General features: G+C 48.1%; 1 protein-coding gene across 1 annotated transcript in view; it reads left to right on the top strand.

The window, feature by feature from the left end:
• ddx51 (DEAD (Asp-Glu-Ala-Asp) box polypeptide 51) overlaps positions 1-18,862 on the top strand; it is a 35,253-nt gene extending 16,391 nt beyond the window's left edge. The window contains exons 8-16 of the mRNA XM_068005493.1: positions 562-670; positions 1,007-1,152; positions 3,164-3,377; positions 5,585-5,700; positions 5,831-5,947; positions 7,734-7,835; positions 10,411-10,474; positions 13,995-14,129; positions 18,681-18,862. Of these exons, the coding sequence (XP_067861594.1) occupies positions 562-670; positions 1,007-1,152; positions 3,164-3,377; positions 5,585-5,700; positions 5,831-5,947; positions 7,734-7,835; positions 10,411-10,474; positions 13,995-14,129; positions 18,681-18,707 (1,030 nt within the window). The 3' untranslated portion in view covers positions 18,708-18,862. The remainder of the gene's footprint in view (positions 1-561; positions 671-1,006; positions 1,153-3,163; positions 3,378-5,584; positions 5,701-5,830; positions 5,948-7,733; positions 7,836-10,410; positions 10,475-13,994; positions 14,130-18,680) is intronic.
• Positions 18,863-19,912: the final 1,050 nt, after the last annotated feature.

The raw sequence follows: 19,912 nt of genomic DNA, 5'->3' as shown, positions 1-19,912 counted from the left end.
AATGGCTTTGGTCTTTCCAATGTTTGGAGGAATTTGCAGTTCATCGAAGACTGAATGTTGGACAAACAGACAGCACGGAGGCAGTGGAGGGGGTCGAGAGAGGTGGTGGAGAGGTAGAGCTAAGTGTCATCAGCGTACATGTGTAAACTGACCCCATGTCTGCGGATGATGTCGCTAAGAGGCAACATGCAGATGAGGAAGATGAGGGAGACAAGGATAGATACTTGGGGTACTCTGGGGGTAATGGTGCAAGGTAGGAAGAGAAGCCATTGCAGGAGATGCTCTCTCCATTGAAGAGCTAGAGAAGCTAGGCTTGTAACATTAACTTTACCTGAACAGAGATGTAAAACACTGGGACCCTAACCTGCCCATTGCTTCACTAGTTATCAGTTAACTTTGACTTTTCAAATAATGCTCTTGAGTTTTAATTACCTGTGTAGCCTCCTGTTTCCTGACGTATGTACACTAATGCCTGATTGTAGTTGCCTTGCTGTGATTGAGGAGCTGAGATTCCTCTCTGCCTGTGATTATAAGACAGTTTTCCTGCTTTCATTGCCGCAGGGTTATGGGTTTCCGCAGCCTGGCAGACATCGTGGTTGCAACTCCGGGACGTTTGGTTGACCACATTGCCAAAACGGACGGATTCAGCCTGCAACACCTCCGATACCTGGTAAGACTTTAACCAGCTCGTGTCTCAATAATTGCAGCTTGGTTCACAAGTGCTGGCTGGCCGCCCTCCAGGACCTCGCCGAGTGGCCATTCTTCACGTAAGCCTAGGAGGCGAGTGTCGGCAGGATATTTGACTGGGAGGCATCCTGGTCGAGGTCCTTACCTGTTGTCCTGCCAGGTGCTTGTCACTGGATAGCAACAATGCTTGTTCCTGTCCTGGGGAATTATGTGAAACTTTCCCCGCCCCTTGTTAAAAAGCACACATATGTCAAAGGTGACAGCCAAGGTGTGGTGGTGGGGCTTGAGGTTGGTAACCTGTCGTGCGGCTGCATTGCAGATAATTGATGAAGCGGATCGAATGATTGACAGTTTGCACCAGGACTGGCTGAACCAGGTGGTGAAGGCTGTGTACCGAGTGGATGAACATTCAGCTCCAGACATCTTATTCCAGAGGACGGAGCCAGGAGCCTGCACAGCTGCAAGGTATGGAGCTGGGGTCCTAGGGCTGGGCCCCAGGCTGGCAGGGGTTAAGGTTTGGGGCTGGGGGTTGGGATTGGGGCAGGGGCCAGTGGCTGGTGCTGGGGTCGGGCTGGGCCGCAGCCAGGAAATATTTAACTAGCTTCCTACCCTGATTGATTCATTGCTTTCCTTAGTCTCAACTGGTTGCCTGGGCTATTTAATCATCTCTATTTGCACTTTTAATCCTAACCAAATATTTATCCAGCTGCTTTTGAATGAGTCAGTTGTCACAGCATGAACTTCTACTGCTGGGTGTCTTTCTAATGTGCACAACTCAGATGGAGGGGAGGGGCTTAAAAAATATTTCTTGCCTTGCATGAAGTTTGTTAGTTTTGTAGTTCTGCCCTCACAAACTAAGGTTGACCATCTTCACCTACCTCTGAGCGTTTTAAAGACCTGGATCACGTCTGCACACAAACTTCTTCATTGCAGTGAAAACAAATTCCACTCCCTAAGTCTCCTTATAACTTGAATCCCCAAATTCTGGAATCATTCCCTGCTGCTCCCCTCTGAATCTTATCTAGTGCGTAAGTGACCTTTTAAAGGCACGTTGCCCAAAATTCTACACAGTATTCCAAATGTGGCCTTGTCAATAATCTGTACAAAATTAAAAGCTTGTTTTAGTTAAATGTTCCTGGAACTGATCGCACAACATTCCATTGAATCTGAGCGTTTGTGGACTTCACTGTTCCTGATTGGATATTCAGACAGTTCTGGTCAAATTTGATAGTAGAACATGAACAATAAAAGAAAGCTGAGATGGGCTCCCTCGTAGACAGTTTGCCAGTTTCCGAAGGTCTGCAATTTATGCTGCAGCAATTACACTTCCTCCTGTTCAGACATCCTTACTAATGAGATGCATCAGATCTGTTCACAGTGTCTGCAGTATACAGACAGAGGGGTATGTACAACAACTTCCTCCCTTAAAAAGAAAGAACTTGCATTTATTCAGCATCTTTCAGGATGTCCCAATGCGCTTTACAGCCAATTAAGTACTTCTTTTATGAAGTGTGGTCACTGTTGTAATGTAGGAAACATGGCAGCCAGTTTGCGCACAGCAAGGTCCCACAAACAGCAATGAGATGATTACCAGATAATCTGTGCTAGTGATGTTGGCTGAGGGATAAATATTGGCCAGGACACCAGGGAGAACTCCCCTGCATTTCTTCAAAATGGTGCCATGAGATCTTTCGTGTCCACCTGAGAGGGCAGACGGGGCCTCGGTTTAACGTCTCATCCAAAAGACAGCACCTCCGACAGTGCAGCACTCCCTCAATACTATGCTGAAGTGTTAGCATAGATGATGTGCTCAAGTCTCTGGAGTGGGACTTGAACTCACAATCTTCTGACTCTGAGGTGAGAGTGTTACCCACTGAGCCACGGCTGACTCCATCAAATTTTAATTCTTCAAATTCAGTTTTTTTGCTGGTTCCATACAATGCAGAACAATTGGCTTTTGTTTCTGAATCAAGAGAGAAGCCTTTCAACATTCCTTGTATAAGTAGAGACACTTTGGACCTAGTGGATGGCTGTCTGAAATACCAGGCCAGAATCACTTTGACAGATTCTGATTAAAGTGAAAGGGCAGTCTCACTGCCTGATCCCTAGGATTAAGTCTGTATGAACTTAACAGTGAACCATTGTTACTGTGACTAACTTTCAGATGTGAGCTACTTTAAACTAGTGTTTCCTACTTTTTCGGTGCTGTGTTTCTGTTTGAAGATGAAAATGTGTCTCGGTGTGATAAAGCAGGAACCTTAATTTGTTTAGACGTTAATAGTGTAGCTACACGTCACTGTTAATGGGCTTCTGCAGCGTCACTTTATTTTTTACAGGAGGGTTTGTTGATTTGTACACCTATCATCTAATTGTTGTCTCTTCACTCCGTATCTATAGCACTGTATCTATATTAGCACTGCTATTAAATTTACGGTCAGTATCGAGTGGCGCATTAACCTCGAGCTTTGTTCCACAGCCACTCCCGCCTGCAGATGCCCCTGCAGAAGCTGCTGTTCTCTGCCACCCTCACCCAGGATTCCGAGAAGCTGCAGCAGTTGGCCCTGCACCAGCCCCAGCTCTTCACCTCCAATTACACATCGCTGCAGCGCAAGCAACATGTGACCCAGACTGAACATCAACAACCAGCGGGCACCATCGAAAACAAGTACACCTTGCCCGAGGGCCTGACGGTGCGTACTGACAAGTTCAGACTAATTTCCTCTTTCTTGCCATGGAAAGAAAGAACTTGCATTTATACAGCGCCTTTCATGAGCTCAAGATGTCCCTTTTATGTCCACCTGAGAGGGCAGACAGAGCCTCGGTTTAACATCTCATCCGAAAGATGGCACCTCCAACAATGCAGCACTCCCTCAGTACAGCACTGGGACTGTCAGCCTGGATTATGTGCTCAAGTCTCTGGAGTGGGACTTGAACCCACAACCTCTGACTCAGAGGGGAGAGTGCTACTTAATGAGCCGCGGCTTACATTTACATTAGGAGGGGTCAGAGGTGGGTTTTGAGGACCGTCTTAAGGGAGATGGAGAGGCGCAGAGGTTTAGGGATGGAATTCCAGAGCCTCTGCAGATGAGGGGCAAGCGAGGTGGGGGGGGGGTGGTGGTGGTGGAGGACAGAATGCCTAGCCCCAGCCTCCGACAATCTAGAGGGATGAGGCTGGCTGGAGGCACTCGTCTCCAGTTTTCTCTCTCCCTCTGCGAGATGGCACTAGACTCAGGGCCTCTCTATGGTAACACAGCATGGATCAGGAGGTCAGTATGTCAGGATCCCCTGTGTCTGTCATTATTGACAGCCAGTAGAGCCAGATCATGTGGCACGTATAGTAACGGCAGGTGTATGGATAGTTCTGTACACGGACAACACATAGGCAGAGTTGAGGTCTCTCCTTAGTAGGTACCACAGGACAAATCGGGGAGTGGGGGGATGAATGCTGGTGTTAATACACTACGGCTTTGGATTGTACTTGGATAAGGGAGTAGTTCATGGTGTCTCACTCTTGAACTTCCTGTAACAGAGGTGGGTTGGAGCAAAGTAGGGGACAGTGATCCTGTAGAAAAGGAGCCTCTTCAGCTCCAGGCACAGCCCGGGTATTGCTCATTCAGACTGATGTATGTCCCATTAGTGTTTTGCCAGCACTTGTAGTGGGAGTGTTTGAGTTGCATCACAGTTGGGACATGTAGTTTGTTGCTGTGAGCGCTGTGAAATGTATGGGTTTATGTGCTGCAAACAGCTCCAACCTGTTCCACAGTAAAATGTGTGAACATAGCAGTGTCTTGGGGGCAGGGTGGGGTAGGGTGGGGGTGGTTCGACTCTTGTGGTCCAGAAGAGCTTGAGTGGGGGTAGGGACCAGAAACTGGACAATCACGTGCCCTTTGAACCGAAGTTCCTGTGTGTCAGCGTGGGGGTAGAGTTTTACCGGAGTGAGATATGTGATTTTGAGCTGATCTTTGCTGCAAGAGCAGGTTGTGGCAATTAGGCTCCCTAAAGAAAAAGAAAGAACTTGTGTTTCACAACCTCAGGATATCCCACTGCCCTTTCCAGCCAATTAAGTATTTTTAGAAGTGTAGTCACTGTTGTATTGTGGAAAACGCAGCAGCCAGTAAGATCCCACAAGCAGCAATGAAATAAATAACCAGATAATCTGTTTTAGGTATTGGTTGAGGGATAAATGTTGGCCAGGACACTGGGAGAATTCCCCTGCTCCTCTTAGAATAGTGACATGGGATCATTTACTTCCATCTGAGAGGTCAGACGGGGCCTCGGTTTAATGTCTCATCTGAAAGGCACCACCTCCGACAGTGCAGCACTCCCTCAGTACTGCACTGGGAATGTCGGCCTGAATTGTGTTCTCAAGTGTCTGGAGTGGGACTTGAATCCGCGACCTTCTGACTCAGAGGCAAGAGTGCTACTACTGAGGCAAGGCTGACCACCCGACCCCCCCCCCCCCCCCACCACCACCACTTCTCCCTGTTCTTCTTGAGCTTTTCATCGTGAGGAACTCACGTTTGTTCCCATTTGCTTTGTAACTATCAATGTTACATGCCATCGAAGAGGAGATGTGGCCACAGAGATATAGTTGAGCAGTTTTTGACAATATGCCCAGCAAGGGGTTCTGTGGGGAGACAGCGTTTCTGTTATGATCCCCTGGAGTTGGGCTACCAGTTAGTTTTTAAGGCATTCCTTTATGGAGTTCTTTGTACTTAACCAATGTAGGAGAACTTTACTCTGAATCCACTTTCCTTCCCTCCCTGCCACAGATATGCTAGACTAAGTAATGGGCCATGGGGCTACTGTACAGCTGGTATTTCAAACCTGTTTGTATTCACATGTGTTACAAGTAAAATCGTCCCAAAAAAAAGTTATTTCTCTTTGACTTGTGCAGGAATTCTATGTCCCGTGTCACCTCAACAAGAAGCCCCTGATAATCCTCTACTTTGTCCTGAGAATGAAATTCAGTCGTATCCTGTGTTTCACTAACTCCAGGGATGCATCTCACAGGTAACCAGTCTGTGCTAAGGTTCTAGCTCCTGGTAACTTTTGTGAGTTATTTATTTTGGTTCCCATTAAACGGTCTCTGTGTTACACAGGATGAACAATGTGACAGTGAGCTGTTTCTTATGTTTCGTAGGATGTACCTGTTACTCCGTGCCTTTGGTGGTATCCAAGTGGCAGAATTTTCTTCCAGACTTTCCCCCAATGAAAGACAAAAAATACTGAAAGAGTTTGAACAAGGAAAGCTCCAAATGTAAGTTTGTGTGCGTGTGTCTGTGTGGTTTGTGTGCGTGTGCCTTTGTACTGATTGCTTATATGGTTGGGATTAAGGATGCTTTAGGACACAACCACAGTTTGCATTTATGTAGCGACTTTAACGTGGAATAACATCCCAAGGTGATTCACAGAGGCGAATGGTGAGAAAAAAAGGATGCTTGACAATGAAGGAACGATAATGAGCTGTGACCAGTGGTTTGGTCAAAAAGTTGGGTTTTAAGGGAGGGTCTTAACGCATGAGCGAGAGGTGGAAGAGTTTAGGGCGGGAATTCCAGAGCATGTGTCCTAGGTCACTGAAAGCATAGCTGCCAATGGTGAGATGAAGGGAGCAGGATGCACAAGAGGCCAGAGTCAGAGGAACGAGTTCAGGGGATTTTGTAGGGCTGAAGGTGATTACAGAGAAAGGGACGGGCAAGGCTATTAAGGGTTCTAAACACGAGGATGATGAGTTTAAATTTGAGCCGATGTAGGCCAGTGAGCACACAGGTGATGGGTGAATGGGACTTGGTGCGAGTTAGGATATAGACAGCAGAGTTTTGGATGAGCTGAAGTTTATAGAGGGTGAAAGATGGGAGGCCGGCCAGGAGAGCATTGGAATAGTCAAGTCTGTAAGTGACAACGGCATCAATGAGGGTTTCAGGAGCAGATGGGCTGAGGCAGGGTTGGGGACGGCCGAGGTTATGGAGGTGAAAGTGGGCTTTCTTTGTGATGGGGGAGGAAACTGAGTTAGAAGCTCAGCTTGGGTTGAATACGATGCCGAGATTGCGAGCAATCAGGTACAGCATGAGACAGTGGTAAGGGAATGGAGTCAGTGGCAAGAGTACAGAGTTTATGGTGGGGATCAAAGACAATACCGTTGATCTTCCCAATGTTTAACGGGAGGAAATTGCAGCTCATCCAAGACTGGATGTTGGACAAACAGTCTGACAGCATAAATAGTGGAGGGGTCGAGAGAGGTAGTGCTAAGTGTGATCAGTGTACATGTGAAACTGACCCTATGTCTGTGAATGATGTCAGCACGGGACAGCATGTAGATGGGGGCCAAGGATAGAACCTTGGGAAACTCACAAGGTGGGTGGGGATGGGAAAAGAAGCCATTGTTGGAAATGCTCTGCCGAGGATTTGATAGGCGAGAGTGGAACCAAGCGAGGGCAGTCCCGCGGAGCTGGACAATGGAAGAGAGACGTTTAAGGAGGATGGAGTGGGCGACCATGTCAAAGCGCTGCAGAGTGGATGAGGAGGGATAGTTTACTATGGTCACAGTCACAGAGAATGTTGTTTGTGACTTCGGTAATGGCCGTTTCATTGCTGTGGCAGGGGCGGAAATCTGATTGGAGGGATTCAAACAGGGAGGTGTTGAAGAGATGGGCCCGGATCTGGGGCATTCGAGGACTTTGGAGAGGAATGAGAGGTTGGAGATGGAGTGGTAGTTTGTGAGGACAGAGGGGTTGAGGGTGGGTTAGCTCATCTCACATGCTGATGTGCGAAGAATCATTGTGTGATTTTTGTTTACTGGAATTCTGTGTCTCGCCACTAAAATAACTAATCGTTCTCTTTGAGCCTGTCTCACGTGGTGTTGTAGTCACATGTGTTGCAGTCATACGCTGTTGTAGTTATGTGTCACAAGCTGTTACTCACACACTGTTATGCTCTCGCAGTCACGTGCTGTTGCAGTCACATGTTTGCTGTTGCGGTCACCCACACTGAATGTATATGTGTGCAAACAATTGCAGTCACGCAGTTTTGAATAATTTTTCTCACAGACTGATCAGCACTGATGCAACAGCCAGAGGAATTGATGTTAAAGGTGTCACGTGCGTGGTTAATTATGATGCCCCACAGTTCATCAGGACGTACGTCCACAGGTAAGCAGCAGTCCAGCCTGAAACCCCCCCACCTCGCCGCATCGCCCCCCCCCCCTCGCCGCGTCAGTCCCCCCCCCCGCCTCGCCGCGTCGGCCCCCCCCCCTCGCCGCGTCGGCCCCCCCCCCCTCGCCGCGTCGGCCCCCCCCCCTCGCCGCGTCGGCCCCCCCCCCCCTCGCCGCGTCGGCCCCCCCCCCCCTCGCCGCGTCGGCCCCCCCCCCCCTCGCCGCGTCGGCCCCCCCCCCCCTCGCCGCGTCGGCCCCCCCCCCCCTCGCCGCGTCGGCCCCCCCCCCCCTCGCCGCGTCGGCCCCCCCCCCCCCTCGCCGCGTCGGCCCCCCCCCCCCCTCGCCGCGTCGGCCCCCCCCCCCCCTCGCCGCGTCGGCCCCCCCCCCCCTCGCCGCGTCGGCCCCCCCCCCCCCTCGCCGCGTCGGCCCCCCCCCCCCCTCGCCGCGTCGGCCCCCCCCCCCCTCGCCGCGTCGGCCCCCCCCCCCCCTCGCCGCGTCGGCCCCCCCCCCCCTCGCCGCGTCGGCCCCCCCCCCCCCTCGCCGCGTCGGCCCCCCCCCCCCTCGCCGCGTCGGCCCCCCCCCCCCTCGCCGCGTCGGCCCCCCCCCCCCTCGCCGCGTCGGCCCCCCCCCCCCTCGCCGCGTCGGCCCCCCCCCCCCCTCGCCGCGTCGGCCCCCCCCCCCCCCCCCCGCCGCGTCGGCCCCCCCCCCCACTCGCCGCGTCGGCCCCCCCCCCCCCCCACCGCGTCGCCCCCCCCCCCCCTCGATGTCAGTGCTCCAATAGGCCTGGTTCCTTGCACTGTGCAGGATGTAGTTTACATTTTAGCCACTAATTGTTTAATTGGGAAATTCTTTTGAAAGGATGTTGTTATGGAACATTGTAAACTTGTATCATGCAGCAGGTGCCTAAATTTATATTCTCACCCTTTGGAATCCAGTAATGAACCCAGGGCACCACTAAATCTGTTTTTGTGCCTAAATCTGACCGTACCAGAAGCTGTCGGCCCTTCAGTTCACAAGTCAAGTATTTAAATTGACTTTTATTATTGAGCAGATATTTCGTTAATGTGTAATTTCACTTAAATAACAACTTGTGGCAACTTTCATGTGGAAAAATTCCAAGGCACTTCATGTGGATTTGAGGAAAACGGACATCATGCCAGAGGAGGAGAGATTAGGAGGGCTGATAATAAACCTGGTCAAAAGAAGTGGTTTTTTAAAGAGGGCTTTAAAGGAAGAGAAAGGAGGTGGAGGGGTTAAGTGAGGGAATTCCAGAGTGTGGGACCTAGGCAGCTGAAGGCACAGCCACCTAGGGTTGGAGGCACAGAGAGTTCGAAGGGTGGGGGGGTGGGGTTGTAAGGCAGAAAGTTGTCGTGCAGACTTCCCCAGACCATATTTCTGGCTCCCTCTCTAATATAGAAGTGATATAAAGCATCTTCTATATAGCAAGCCCCTCTATAACACTGATACACTCAGAACTGCTCACAGCTCTAAATTAGCTTTAGTAGTACAGTGGATGTGGTACAGTTCCTGTATGTGCCAGTCCCCACAACTGGAATTGTTGGATGCTCCAGTTTTACTGCCTGTTTGGGTTAGTGCAGTGCAATGTATTGCATTGCATTACTGAGCCACTGCTGATTAGTGCTGCTGATTTCACAGAAATGAGCAGTAATCTAAAGTTAAACTTAAAACTTTTGAGGCAACTGCCATAGCTGGGGGGAGGAGAGAAAACAAATCAGCAAAGGTCGCACCGCTGGTCACTGTTCAGTGACCCCTGCTGGAAAGTGCATGGGTGTGGACTTTGGGTGCCACCAGAATCAGTTTCAGCTGTGAAACCCTACAGTCAAATAGCCTGACTGTTTTCAGTCTCAAGGGTTAAGGAGAAAGAATGGCTATGTGGGTGAGGCATTTCACATTAAATTAAATGTGAAACTGAACCCCAGTAAGAGTCAGCGCTTTCAGAAAGAACAGGTGAGAAAATTGTTAGTATATGGGGATTTTAAGAATGTAGGTGCTGTGCTAAACCAGCTTTAAATTTGAACAACACGCTGTCACATTCCTTCTATCACAAGCAGTTTGGAGCTGCAGGCAGTGTTGCAAGCAGTTCACAGTGCTGTCTAGGATGTCGCTGATACTGTGCTTCTGGGCTGCCGTATAATTGAGACATAAGTTCTTTTGATGGCTACCTGCAGAAAGCCTTTAATTTGAAGGCCCTCGTCTTTGCCTGAAATAATTGCGGGGTAAAGGAATCGACAGAACGCTGGACAAATTGGATCGAATTTGAGCTTTGGACAGTCTCGGCCCGTTTCTTTTCAGATGTTGCTGGTCCTGCTGTGTATTTCCTGTGTTCATATTTGGTCCTTTGCTCGTTGTATCCTGCTGTGTATTCCCTGTGTTCAAATTTGGTCCTGTGCTCGTTGTATCCTGCTGTGTATTCCCTGTGTTCAAATTTGGTCCTGTGCTCGTTGTATCCTGCTGTGTATTCCCTGTGTTCATATTTGGTCCTGTGCTCGTTGTATCCTGCTGTGTATTCCCTGTGCTCCTTGTAAGTTTCTGCACTGACTTGTGTTTTTCAGAGTTGGTAGAACTGCTCGAGCTGGGAAAGCTGGGCTGGCGTTCACACTCCTCCTAAAAGTGCAGGTGAGTTACTGGGAGCCATGCTCGCTGCTTGTGCTTCCCATTTTATTAAAGTTGTCACTGATGAACCTTTAACCCTTTCATCAGCCTCTTACAGTTATAGCTAGTTATAGAAGCCAATGGAATCGAGGGGAAAGTACGGACTCGGTTAGGAAGTTGGCTGAGCAAAAGGCGACAGAGAGTAGGGATAATGGGTAGGTACTCGCATTAGCAGGATGTGACTAGTGGAGTCCCGCAGGGATCTGTCTTGGGGCCTCAATTATTCACTATTTATTAACGACTTAGATGAAGGCATAGAAAGTCTCATATCTAAGTTTGCCGATGACACAAAGATTGGTGGCATTGTAAGCAGTGTAGATGAAAACATAAAATTACAAAGCGATATTGATAGATTAGGTGAATGGGCAAAACTGTGGCAAATGGAATTCAATGTAGACAAATGTGAGGTCATCCACTTTGGATCAAAAAAGGATAGAACGGGGTACTTTCTAAATGGTAAAAAGTTAAAAACAGTGGATGTCCAAAGGGACCTAGGGGTTCAGATACATAGATCATTGAAGTGTCATGAACAGGTGCAGAAAATAATCAATAAAACTAATGGAATGCTGGCCTTTATATCTAGAGGACTACAGTACAAGGTTAGACCGCACCTGGAGTACTGTGAGCAGTTCTGGGCACCGCACCTTCGGAAGGACATATTGGCCTTGGAGGGAGTGCAGCCTAGGTTTACTAGAATGATACCTGAACTTCAAGGGTTAAGTTACGAGGAGAGATTACAAAAATTGGGGTTGTATTTTCTGGAGTTTAGAAGGTTAAGGGGTGATCTGAATGAAGTTTATAAGATATTAAGGGGAACAGATAGGGTGGATAGAGAGAAACTATTTCCGCTGGTTGGGGATTCTAGGAGTAGGGGGCACAGTCTAAAAATTAGAGCCAGACCTTTCAGGAGCGAGATTAGAAAACATTTCTACACACAAAGGGTTGTAGAAGTTTGGAACTCTCTTCCACAAACGGCAATTGATACTAGCTCAATTGCTAAATTTAAATCTGAGATAGATAGCTTTTTTGCAATCAAAGGTATTAAGGGATATGGGCCAAAGACAGGTATATGGAGTTAGATCACAGATCAGCCATGATCTTATCAAATGGCGGAGCAGGCACGAGGGGCTGAATGGCCTACTCCTGTTCCTATGTTCCTATAGCTAGTTATAGTCACTGGGTTATCTGTTCTGAGCAGCAACTGGATAATTCAGTGCTGGACGAGGGAGTATAATTGTACTAAGATGACAGCGCCGGGCTTACTTATTCAGACGAGTCTTTAAAATGTTTGCATTTGGGGCGGTGAGGAGAGGGGGGGTGGGGTGGGTGGGTGAGGAGAGGGATGCAGGGGGGGCAGTGAAGAGGGGGCGAGATGGACTGTGCGCCACATGGTGAGCTACTATTACATGTGCTCAGACTGGGGAAGAGGATGCTGAATGGAGGCCAGACAGAAAACTCAAGTCAGGTCAAAAATGGTGTCACCAAATAACTGGGAGCGGATCTGCCTACCTGCTAGGTTTGCCAACTTTGAACCTATTCCTGGAGGTTTGATAAGTGATCGAATGTCTCATCTGATCACGTAACATGATTTGCCCAGTTTGCAAATGTTATTGCTTTTACCTTATAAAAGTTGCCCCCCCACCCCCGTCCCCGGTAGTTGAGTGTCTTTGCTTGCAGTTTCTTTCAGCCTGTACTTAAGTTGGCTTCTTGTTAGCCATGGCTGTGCTGGATTGCTTTAATCCCAACTCCCTCTCCTCCCTCCCCATCCCCTAATTCCCGAGGAAGTGTCTAGCTCTGCTGATTCTGACTCAAAGTTATGTGCCACTCCCTGGTATCATGTACAATGTACATACCCAGCGCGATGCATAGACTCTGATTCAGCATGACGATTGCAGCCTCCTACAGGGATAACCAGCTCTCCGAGCACTTCAAACTCTCGCCAGTTCACTCCCTCCCTCGCTGATTCCCCTGACATTGCGAGATGACACTCTGAGGCTGCCTCTCTTTCCGCTGGATCCTCACCCTTCCAGTTCTCCCCTCTCTCCTCTCTGAACTTGATTACCTGAACACAGCCAGACTGGAGGTGCTTGCTCGGCCCTTGTCCGTTTGCTGGAGCCTGGTGCTGTTGCCCCGAGAACGGGTGGGCGACCGCGAGCGGGTGAAGAAAGTCCACAGCAGCACGCGATCCGCGAATGCTTGAGGTGCAAAGTACATTAAACTCCCGGGTTGCTCACAGCAGTGCCTGGGAGATTAATCCTTCATTCCTGGAGACTCCTGGACAATCTGGAAGGGTTGGCAACCACGCCACCAGCTCAGGCAAGGATCGACACAGGTCACGCTGGGGAGAGATTTAGATGTGATTATACTTGTTAATAGAGTAATCATGTCCTGGAATAAATCCACATTCTTGTTGTTCGCTCTGTTTACTTACACTGTTAAATAAACTGCAGGAAAAATCAATGCTGAATAATCAGTCGTAATTTAAGGAAAGCTGTTGGAGGAAGGGGCTAGAGACAGCAAGTGATATCCGGGATAACAGTACATGGTTTTTAGGGAATGGTGGATAAACGGGTTTCCCTTTTACTCTGGTATGGACCATGTCGCTTTTGTATCCATGCTTACTTCATCATTTATTTCCTCTCCCTGAATTCTGTCCCTAGATTCCCTACCACAGACAGTTCATTTATCGGACTCCTTTGAATGCTATCGACTTTCCTCGGATATGTGGCCGGTTTACTTTTCCTTCTGTAAGAGCGTTTCGTTCCAGGTCACTCTGATGTCAGTACACTGCTCCCGGTCACACGGTGACATCAGTACACTGCTCCCGGTCACACGGTGACATCAGTACACTGCTCCCGGTCACACGGTGACATCAGTACACTGCTCCCGGTCACACGGTGACATCAGTACACTGCTCCCGGTCACACGGTGACATCAGTACACTGCTCCCGGTCACACGGTGACATCAGTACACTGCTCCCGGTCACACGGTGACATCAGTACACTGCTCCCGGTCACACGGTGACATCAGTACACTGCTCCCGGTCACACGGTGACATCAGTACACTGCTCCCGGTCACACGGTGACATCAGTACACTGCTCCCGGTCACACGGTGACATCAGTACACTGCTCCCGGTCACACGGTGACATCAGTACACTGCTCCCGGTCACACGGTGACATCAGTACACTGCTCCCGGTCACACGGTGACATCAGTACACTGCTCCCGGTCACACGGTGACATCAGTACACTGCTCCCGGTCACACGGTGACATCAATACTGTGGTCCTGGTTGTAGGATGTAGTTTAAATCAAAAATATTGTAACAAACTGCTGAAGGGGCTGTGAAAGCTAATCACTGTTTCTGTTTTCTGTGTTTTAAAGGGGGCCTTGTGTCAATACGGCCTTGCCATTCATGCCTGTGGAAGTTATCTGTGTTTTACTGGCTTGTAGGGGTTGAACGTTCAGATGTTGTATTTGCAGGAACAAAGGTTTCTTCAGATGCTCAGAGACGCAGGCAGTAAAGAGCTGAAGAAGCAGTTGGTAAAACAGGAATACTTGACCTCACTCATCCAGCGCTACGAGGGGGCTTTGCAAGAGCTTCAGCAGGTCCTTAAGGTAAATCGGGCGCACATGGGATCTTATCAGAGAGTAGGGATAAACGGGTCATTTTCAGGCTGGCAGGCTGTAACAAGTGGGGTACCGCAAGGATTGGTGCTTGGGCCTCAGCTGTTTACAATCTATATCAATGACTTAGATGAAGGGACCGAGTGTAATGTATCCAAGTTTGCTGGCGATACAAAGCAAGGTGGGAAAGTAAGCTGTGAGGAGGATGCAAAGAGGCTGCAAAGGGATACAGACAGGTTAAGTGAGTGGGCAAGAAGATGGCAGATTGAGTATAATGTGGAGAAATGTGAGGTAATTCACTTTGTTAGGAAGAATAGAAAAGCAGAATATTTTTTAAATGGTGAGAAACTATTAAATGTTGGTGTTCAGAGAGGCTTGGGTGTCCTCGTACAAGAAACACAAAAAGTTAGCATGCAGGTACAGCAAGCAATTAGGAAAGCAAATGGTGTGTTGGCCTTTATTGCAAGGAGGTTGAAGTACAAGAGTAGGGAAGTCTTACTACAATTGTACAGGGCTTTGGTGAGACCACACCTGGAGTACTGTGTACTGTTTTGGTCTCCTTACCTGAGGAAGGATATACTTGCCTTAGAGGTGTTGCAACAAAGGTTCACTAGATTAATTCCTGGGATAAGAGGACTGTCCTATGAGGAGAGGTAGAGTAGAATGGGCCTATCCTCTCCAGAGTTTAGAAGAATGAGTGGTGATCTCATTGAAACATATAAAATTACGAGAGGGCTTGACATGGTAGATACTGAGATGTTGTTGTTTCCCCTGGCTGGAGAGTTTAGAACTAGGAGGCATAGTCACAGGATAATGGGTCGGCCATTTAAGACTGAGATGAGGAGGAATTTCTTCACTTAGAGGGTTGTGAATCTTTGGAATTCTCTACCCCAGAGGGCTATGGATGCGGAGTCATTGAGTATATTCAAGACTGAGATCGATAGATTTTTGGACTCTAGGGAATCAAAGGATATGGGAATCGGGCAAGAAAGTGGAGTTGAGACCAAAGATCAGCCATGATCTTATTGAATGATGGAGCAGGCTCGAGGGGCCATGTGGCCCACTCCTGCGCCTATTTCTTATGTATTATTTCAAGCTCAATTAATGGGTTAAAATGTAACTCAGACTCCGTGTAGGTAAGTACCTCTAGTGTCCCTCCGCTTTACTGGCTGCAGTTTTACTGCCACTTTCGGGGTCAATGTAATTGGCTTGGGTGAGCACCGACTGGAAGGTGGCAGTATAATACTGAGGGGTCTGGTTTGACACTCAACCGCGTACGGCCACCTGGAGGAGATACTCTCCCGTCATAGGAACAGGAGGAGGCCATTCAGCCGTTCGAGCCTGTTCTGCTATTCAGTTAGATCATGGCTGATCTGTATCTTAACTCCATTTACCCTCTTTGGTTCCGTAACTCTTAATACCCTTGTTTAACAAAAATCTATCAATCTCAGTTTTGAAATTTTCAATTGACCCCCAGCCTCAACAGCTTTTTGGGGAGAGAGAGTTCCAGATTTCCACTACCCTTTGTGTGAAGAAGTGCTTTCTGACATCACCCCTGAACGGCCTAGCTCTAATTTTAAGGTTATGCCCCCTTGTTCTGGACTCTCCCACCAGAGAAAATATTTTCTTTCTATCTACCCTATCAACTCGTTTAATCATCTTAAACACCTCAATTAGATCACCCCTTCATCTTCTATACTCAAGGCAATACAAGCCTAGTCTATGTAACGTGTCCTCACAATTTCTAGCTCCGGTATCAGTCAGGTGAATCTGAGCTGCATCCCCGCCAAGCCCAGTATAACCTTCCTGAGATGTGGTGCCCCCCACTTGTACACAGTATAAGGAGGTTCTCACAACACTTGTTTACAGTATAAGGAGGTATTCACATACCACTTGTATACCGTATAAGGAGGTACTTGCATACCACTTGTATACAGTATAAGGAGGTACACTCACACCACTTGTATACAGTACAGTCCCCACCGCATATAGGGGGCACGTTCGTGCTAACACGACTTGCTCGCTATACGCAGTGGACGATAAATCCATCAGACGCCCCAATAATTTCCACAAGGGATCCAGGTACTGAGCAACACCAATATAAGAAGGGCAGCTTCCTGAAGTTCATTAATGATGATCAGCACGGAAACCAATGCGAAACATCTGCAGATAAGCAGCAAATACCCTGATTGAGGCATCGAGTTTAGAGCTAACAAATAATAGCAGTTAGATCCAGAACACTTAAGAAATCAAATGAAAGCCTGTTAATTATATTTTAAATTTAGATCATATCTCAATCTCTAGCAAATAAGTTTACTTCCCCCCAACCCCCCACCCCAAAAAATTAAAAGTAAGATCTTCGGTACATGAAGTGGTGTTGGCATTCCTTCGTGATATTCAGGATCACTTAATGTGTGCACAAACAAAATACCAACAGTTCAATTATTAAACCAGGTTGCATGTCTTTCTATGTATTTTCCAAGTTTTTATTATAGGCAAACAAAAGTTACTGTGTACTGCATTTTCTTCTTCAAGTTGCTCATCTCCTGGTTTGTACAGTGTTAAAGGTTTGGCATGGCGGAGATGCGTAAGCGTTCTTTGTTGTGGGACATGATATATTTATTACTCTACATCTGCAAAGGTAAATCTAATGCCAGCGACGATCTGGAACCAAATATACAGTAATCCTAATTGTACTGCATAAATCAAAGCAAGCGAGAGAGAAATAATGGGTAAGAGAGGACTTAATGACAGATAATTGCACTTTAACGAGGTGCAAACAGCTGCTTGAAATAGCCGGGTCGACTTAATACGACTTAAGCAGCGCCGTTGCAATTGATGCCTGTGGTAATGACAAATGGTTAGTGCCATTTGCCCGATATAGTCGGCTGTCTGGGATAAGCGGGGACGGTGTAAGTGGTGGAGACTGTATAAGGAGGTCGAATAGATCCAAAGGTGCTTTACAAAGGGTGGGGAAAGACAAAATGAGTTTTGAAAAAAAAAAGAGCAGCCCCCAAGCCACAGTGGGAGAGTTGCTGACTAATGCAAGAGTTGAAGCTGAGCGCTGGGTCAAACAGAACACTGAGGTTTCTCGTGTCCGGACAGGAGAAGGTGTGAAGTTAGTGGCGAGGGAGCAGGATTTGTGGCAGAGGCTGAAAACAATCGTTGCATCTTCCTGCTGTTAGTTGGAGGAAATTTTGACTCATCCACATGAAAGTGGCGGAAATCTCAGAACTGATCGCTCTGTAGCACAGAGAAACCAGCAGAAAAGGAAATAAGAAAAAATTAACTTTAAAAGGAGAGTCTTTTCCTCAAAAATAAAGGGGATTGAATTGATGCACAAAATACTGATGAAAAGAAAAACCTTGAATTATGGAAATCTGAAATAAAAACAAGAAACTGGAAATACGCAACAGGTGTGTCAGCATTTGAATGGGGAGAAGCCAAGTTAACAATTCATTTACTTGAGTCCTCTCTTCAGATATTGACTGGCCAGCTGTGGACAGTGTAAGTGGTAGGGCCTGTACTGACTGGCCAGCTATGGACGGTGTAACATAAGAACATAAGAAATAGGAGCAGGAGTAGGCCAGACAGCCCCTCAAGTCTGCTCCGCCATTTAATAAGATCATGGTTGACCTTTGGCCTCAACTCCACTTTCCTGCCCGATCCCCATATCCCTTGATTCCCTTAGAGTCCAAAAATCTACCCTCAGCCTTGAATATAATCAACGACTGAGCATCCACAGTCCTCTGGGGGAGAGAATTCCAAAGATTCACAACCCTCTGAGTGAAGAAATTTCTCCTCATCTCAGTCCTGCGACTATGCCTCCTAGTTCTAGACTCTCCAGTGGGGGAAACAGCCTCTCAGCATTTATCCTGTCAAGCCCGCTAAGAATTTTATACATTTCAATAAGATCACCTCTCATTCTTCTAAACTCCAGAGAGTATAGGCCCATTTTACACAATCTCTCCTCATAGGACAACCTTCTCATCCCAAGAATCAATCTAGTGAACCTTCGTTGCACCGCCTCTAAGGCAAGTATATCCTTTCTTAGGTAAGGAGACCAAAACTGTACACAGCACTCCAGGTGTGGTCTCACCAAAGCCCTGTACAATTGTAGCAAGATTTTCTTACTCTTATATCCCAACCCCCTTGCAATAAAGGTAACATACCATTAGCCTTCCTAATTGCTTGCTGTACGCGTGTTAACTTTCAGTGTTTCGTGGACAAGGACATCCAAATCTCACTGAACACAACATTTAATAGTTTTTCACCATTTAAGAAATATTCTGTGGTGGGGACTGTACTGACTGGCCAGCTGTGGACGGCGCTGGCACTTTCATTCATACCATAATCAGATGATGCTGTTACTGTAGCTCACGATATTCATCAGTTGGGCGGATTTGGTAACTAAAGTGGGTTTGTAGCTCGGGTGTAAAACCAGCCCGTCTGTGGGATGAGACTGTTAGTCCAGCACCTTGTAATTCAGTCTGTATTTTGATGACATTGTCAGTATTAAGTTTATAACATTTTTTTACACAGGATGAAAAGAAGAGGAAACACCAATGAACCTAAAGAAACAGGAAGGTCGGAATTTATCCAGAAAAAGAAAATCCATGCCCACCAGGCCTTAAGACGGAGCCTCGATTAGAAAACTCTTAATATTGCCTTTCACAAACATGTATATTTTTATATATAAAATTATGTCTGTTACAGAGCAATAATCAATTGTGATGGACAGTGCGTGTCTGTTTTGGGGTGATGGACAGTGCGTGTGTGTTTTGGGGTGATGGACAGTGCGAGTGTGTTTTGGGGTGATGGACAGTGCGAGTGTGTGTTTTGGGGTGATGGACAGTGTGCGAGTGTGTGTTTTGGGATGATGGACAGTGTGCGAGTGTGTGTTTTGGGGTGATGGACAGTGTGCGAGTGTGTGTTTTGGGGTGATGGACAGTGCGAGTGTGTTTTGGGGTGATGGACAGTGCGAGTGTGTGTTTTGGGGTGATGGACAGTGCGAGTGTGTGTTTTGGGGTGATGGACAGTGTGCGAGTGTGTGTTTTGGGATGATGGACAGTGTGCGAGTGTGTGTTTTGGGGTGATGGACAGTGTGCGAGTGTGTGTTTTGGGGTGATGGACAGTGTGCGAGTGTGTGTTTTGGGGTGATGGACAGTGCGCGAGTGTGTGTTTTGGGGTGATGGACAGTGCGCGAGTGTGTGTTTTGGGGTGATGGACAGTGCGCGAGTGTGTGTTTTGGGGTGATGGACAGTGCGCGAGTGTGTTTTGGGGTGTGGACAGTGCGCGAGTGTGTGTTTTGGGGTGGTGGACAGTGCTTGTGTGTTTTGGGGTGATGGACAGTGCACGAGTGTGTGTTTTGGGGTGATGGACAGTGCGAGTGTGTTTTGGGGTGGTGGACAGTGCGCGAGTGTGTGTTTTGGGGTGATGGACAGTGCGCGAGTGTGTGTTTTGGGGTGTGGACAGTGCGCGAGTGTGTGTTTTGGGGTGATGGACAGTGTGCGAGTGTGTGTTTTGGGGTGATGGACAGTGCGCGGGTGTGTGTTTTGGGGTGATGGACAGTGTGCGAGTGTGTGTTTTGGGGTGATGGACAGTGCGCGGGTGTGTGTTTTGGGGTGATGGACAGTGTGCGAGTGTGTGTTTTGGGGTGGTGGACAGTGCGCGAGTGTGTGTTTTGGGGTGATGGACAGTGCGCGAGTGTGTTTTGGGGTGACGGACAGTGCGTGAGTGTGTGTTTTGGGGTGACGGACAGTGCGTGAGTGTGT

Source organism: Heptranchias perlo, chromosome 25 (assembly GCF_035084215.1).
Source record: "Heptranchias perlo isolate sHepPer1 chromosome 25, sHepPer1.hap1, whole genome shotgun sequence".
In the NCBI taxonomy this organism is placed as follows: Eukaryota; Metazoa; Chordata; class Chondrichthyes; order Hexanchiformes; family Hexanchidae; genus Heptranchias; species Heptranchias perlo.
This window is presented reverse-complemented; position numbering and strand designations above follow the sequence as displayed.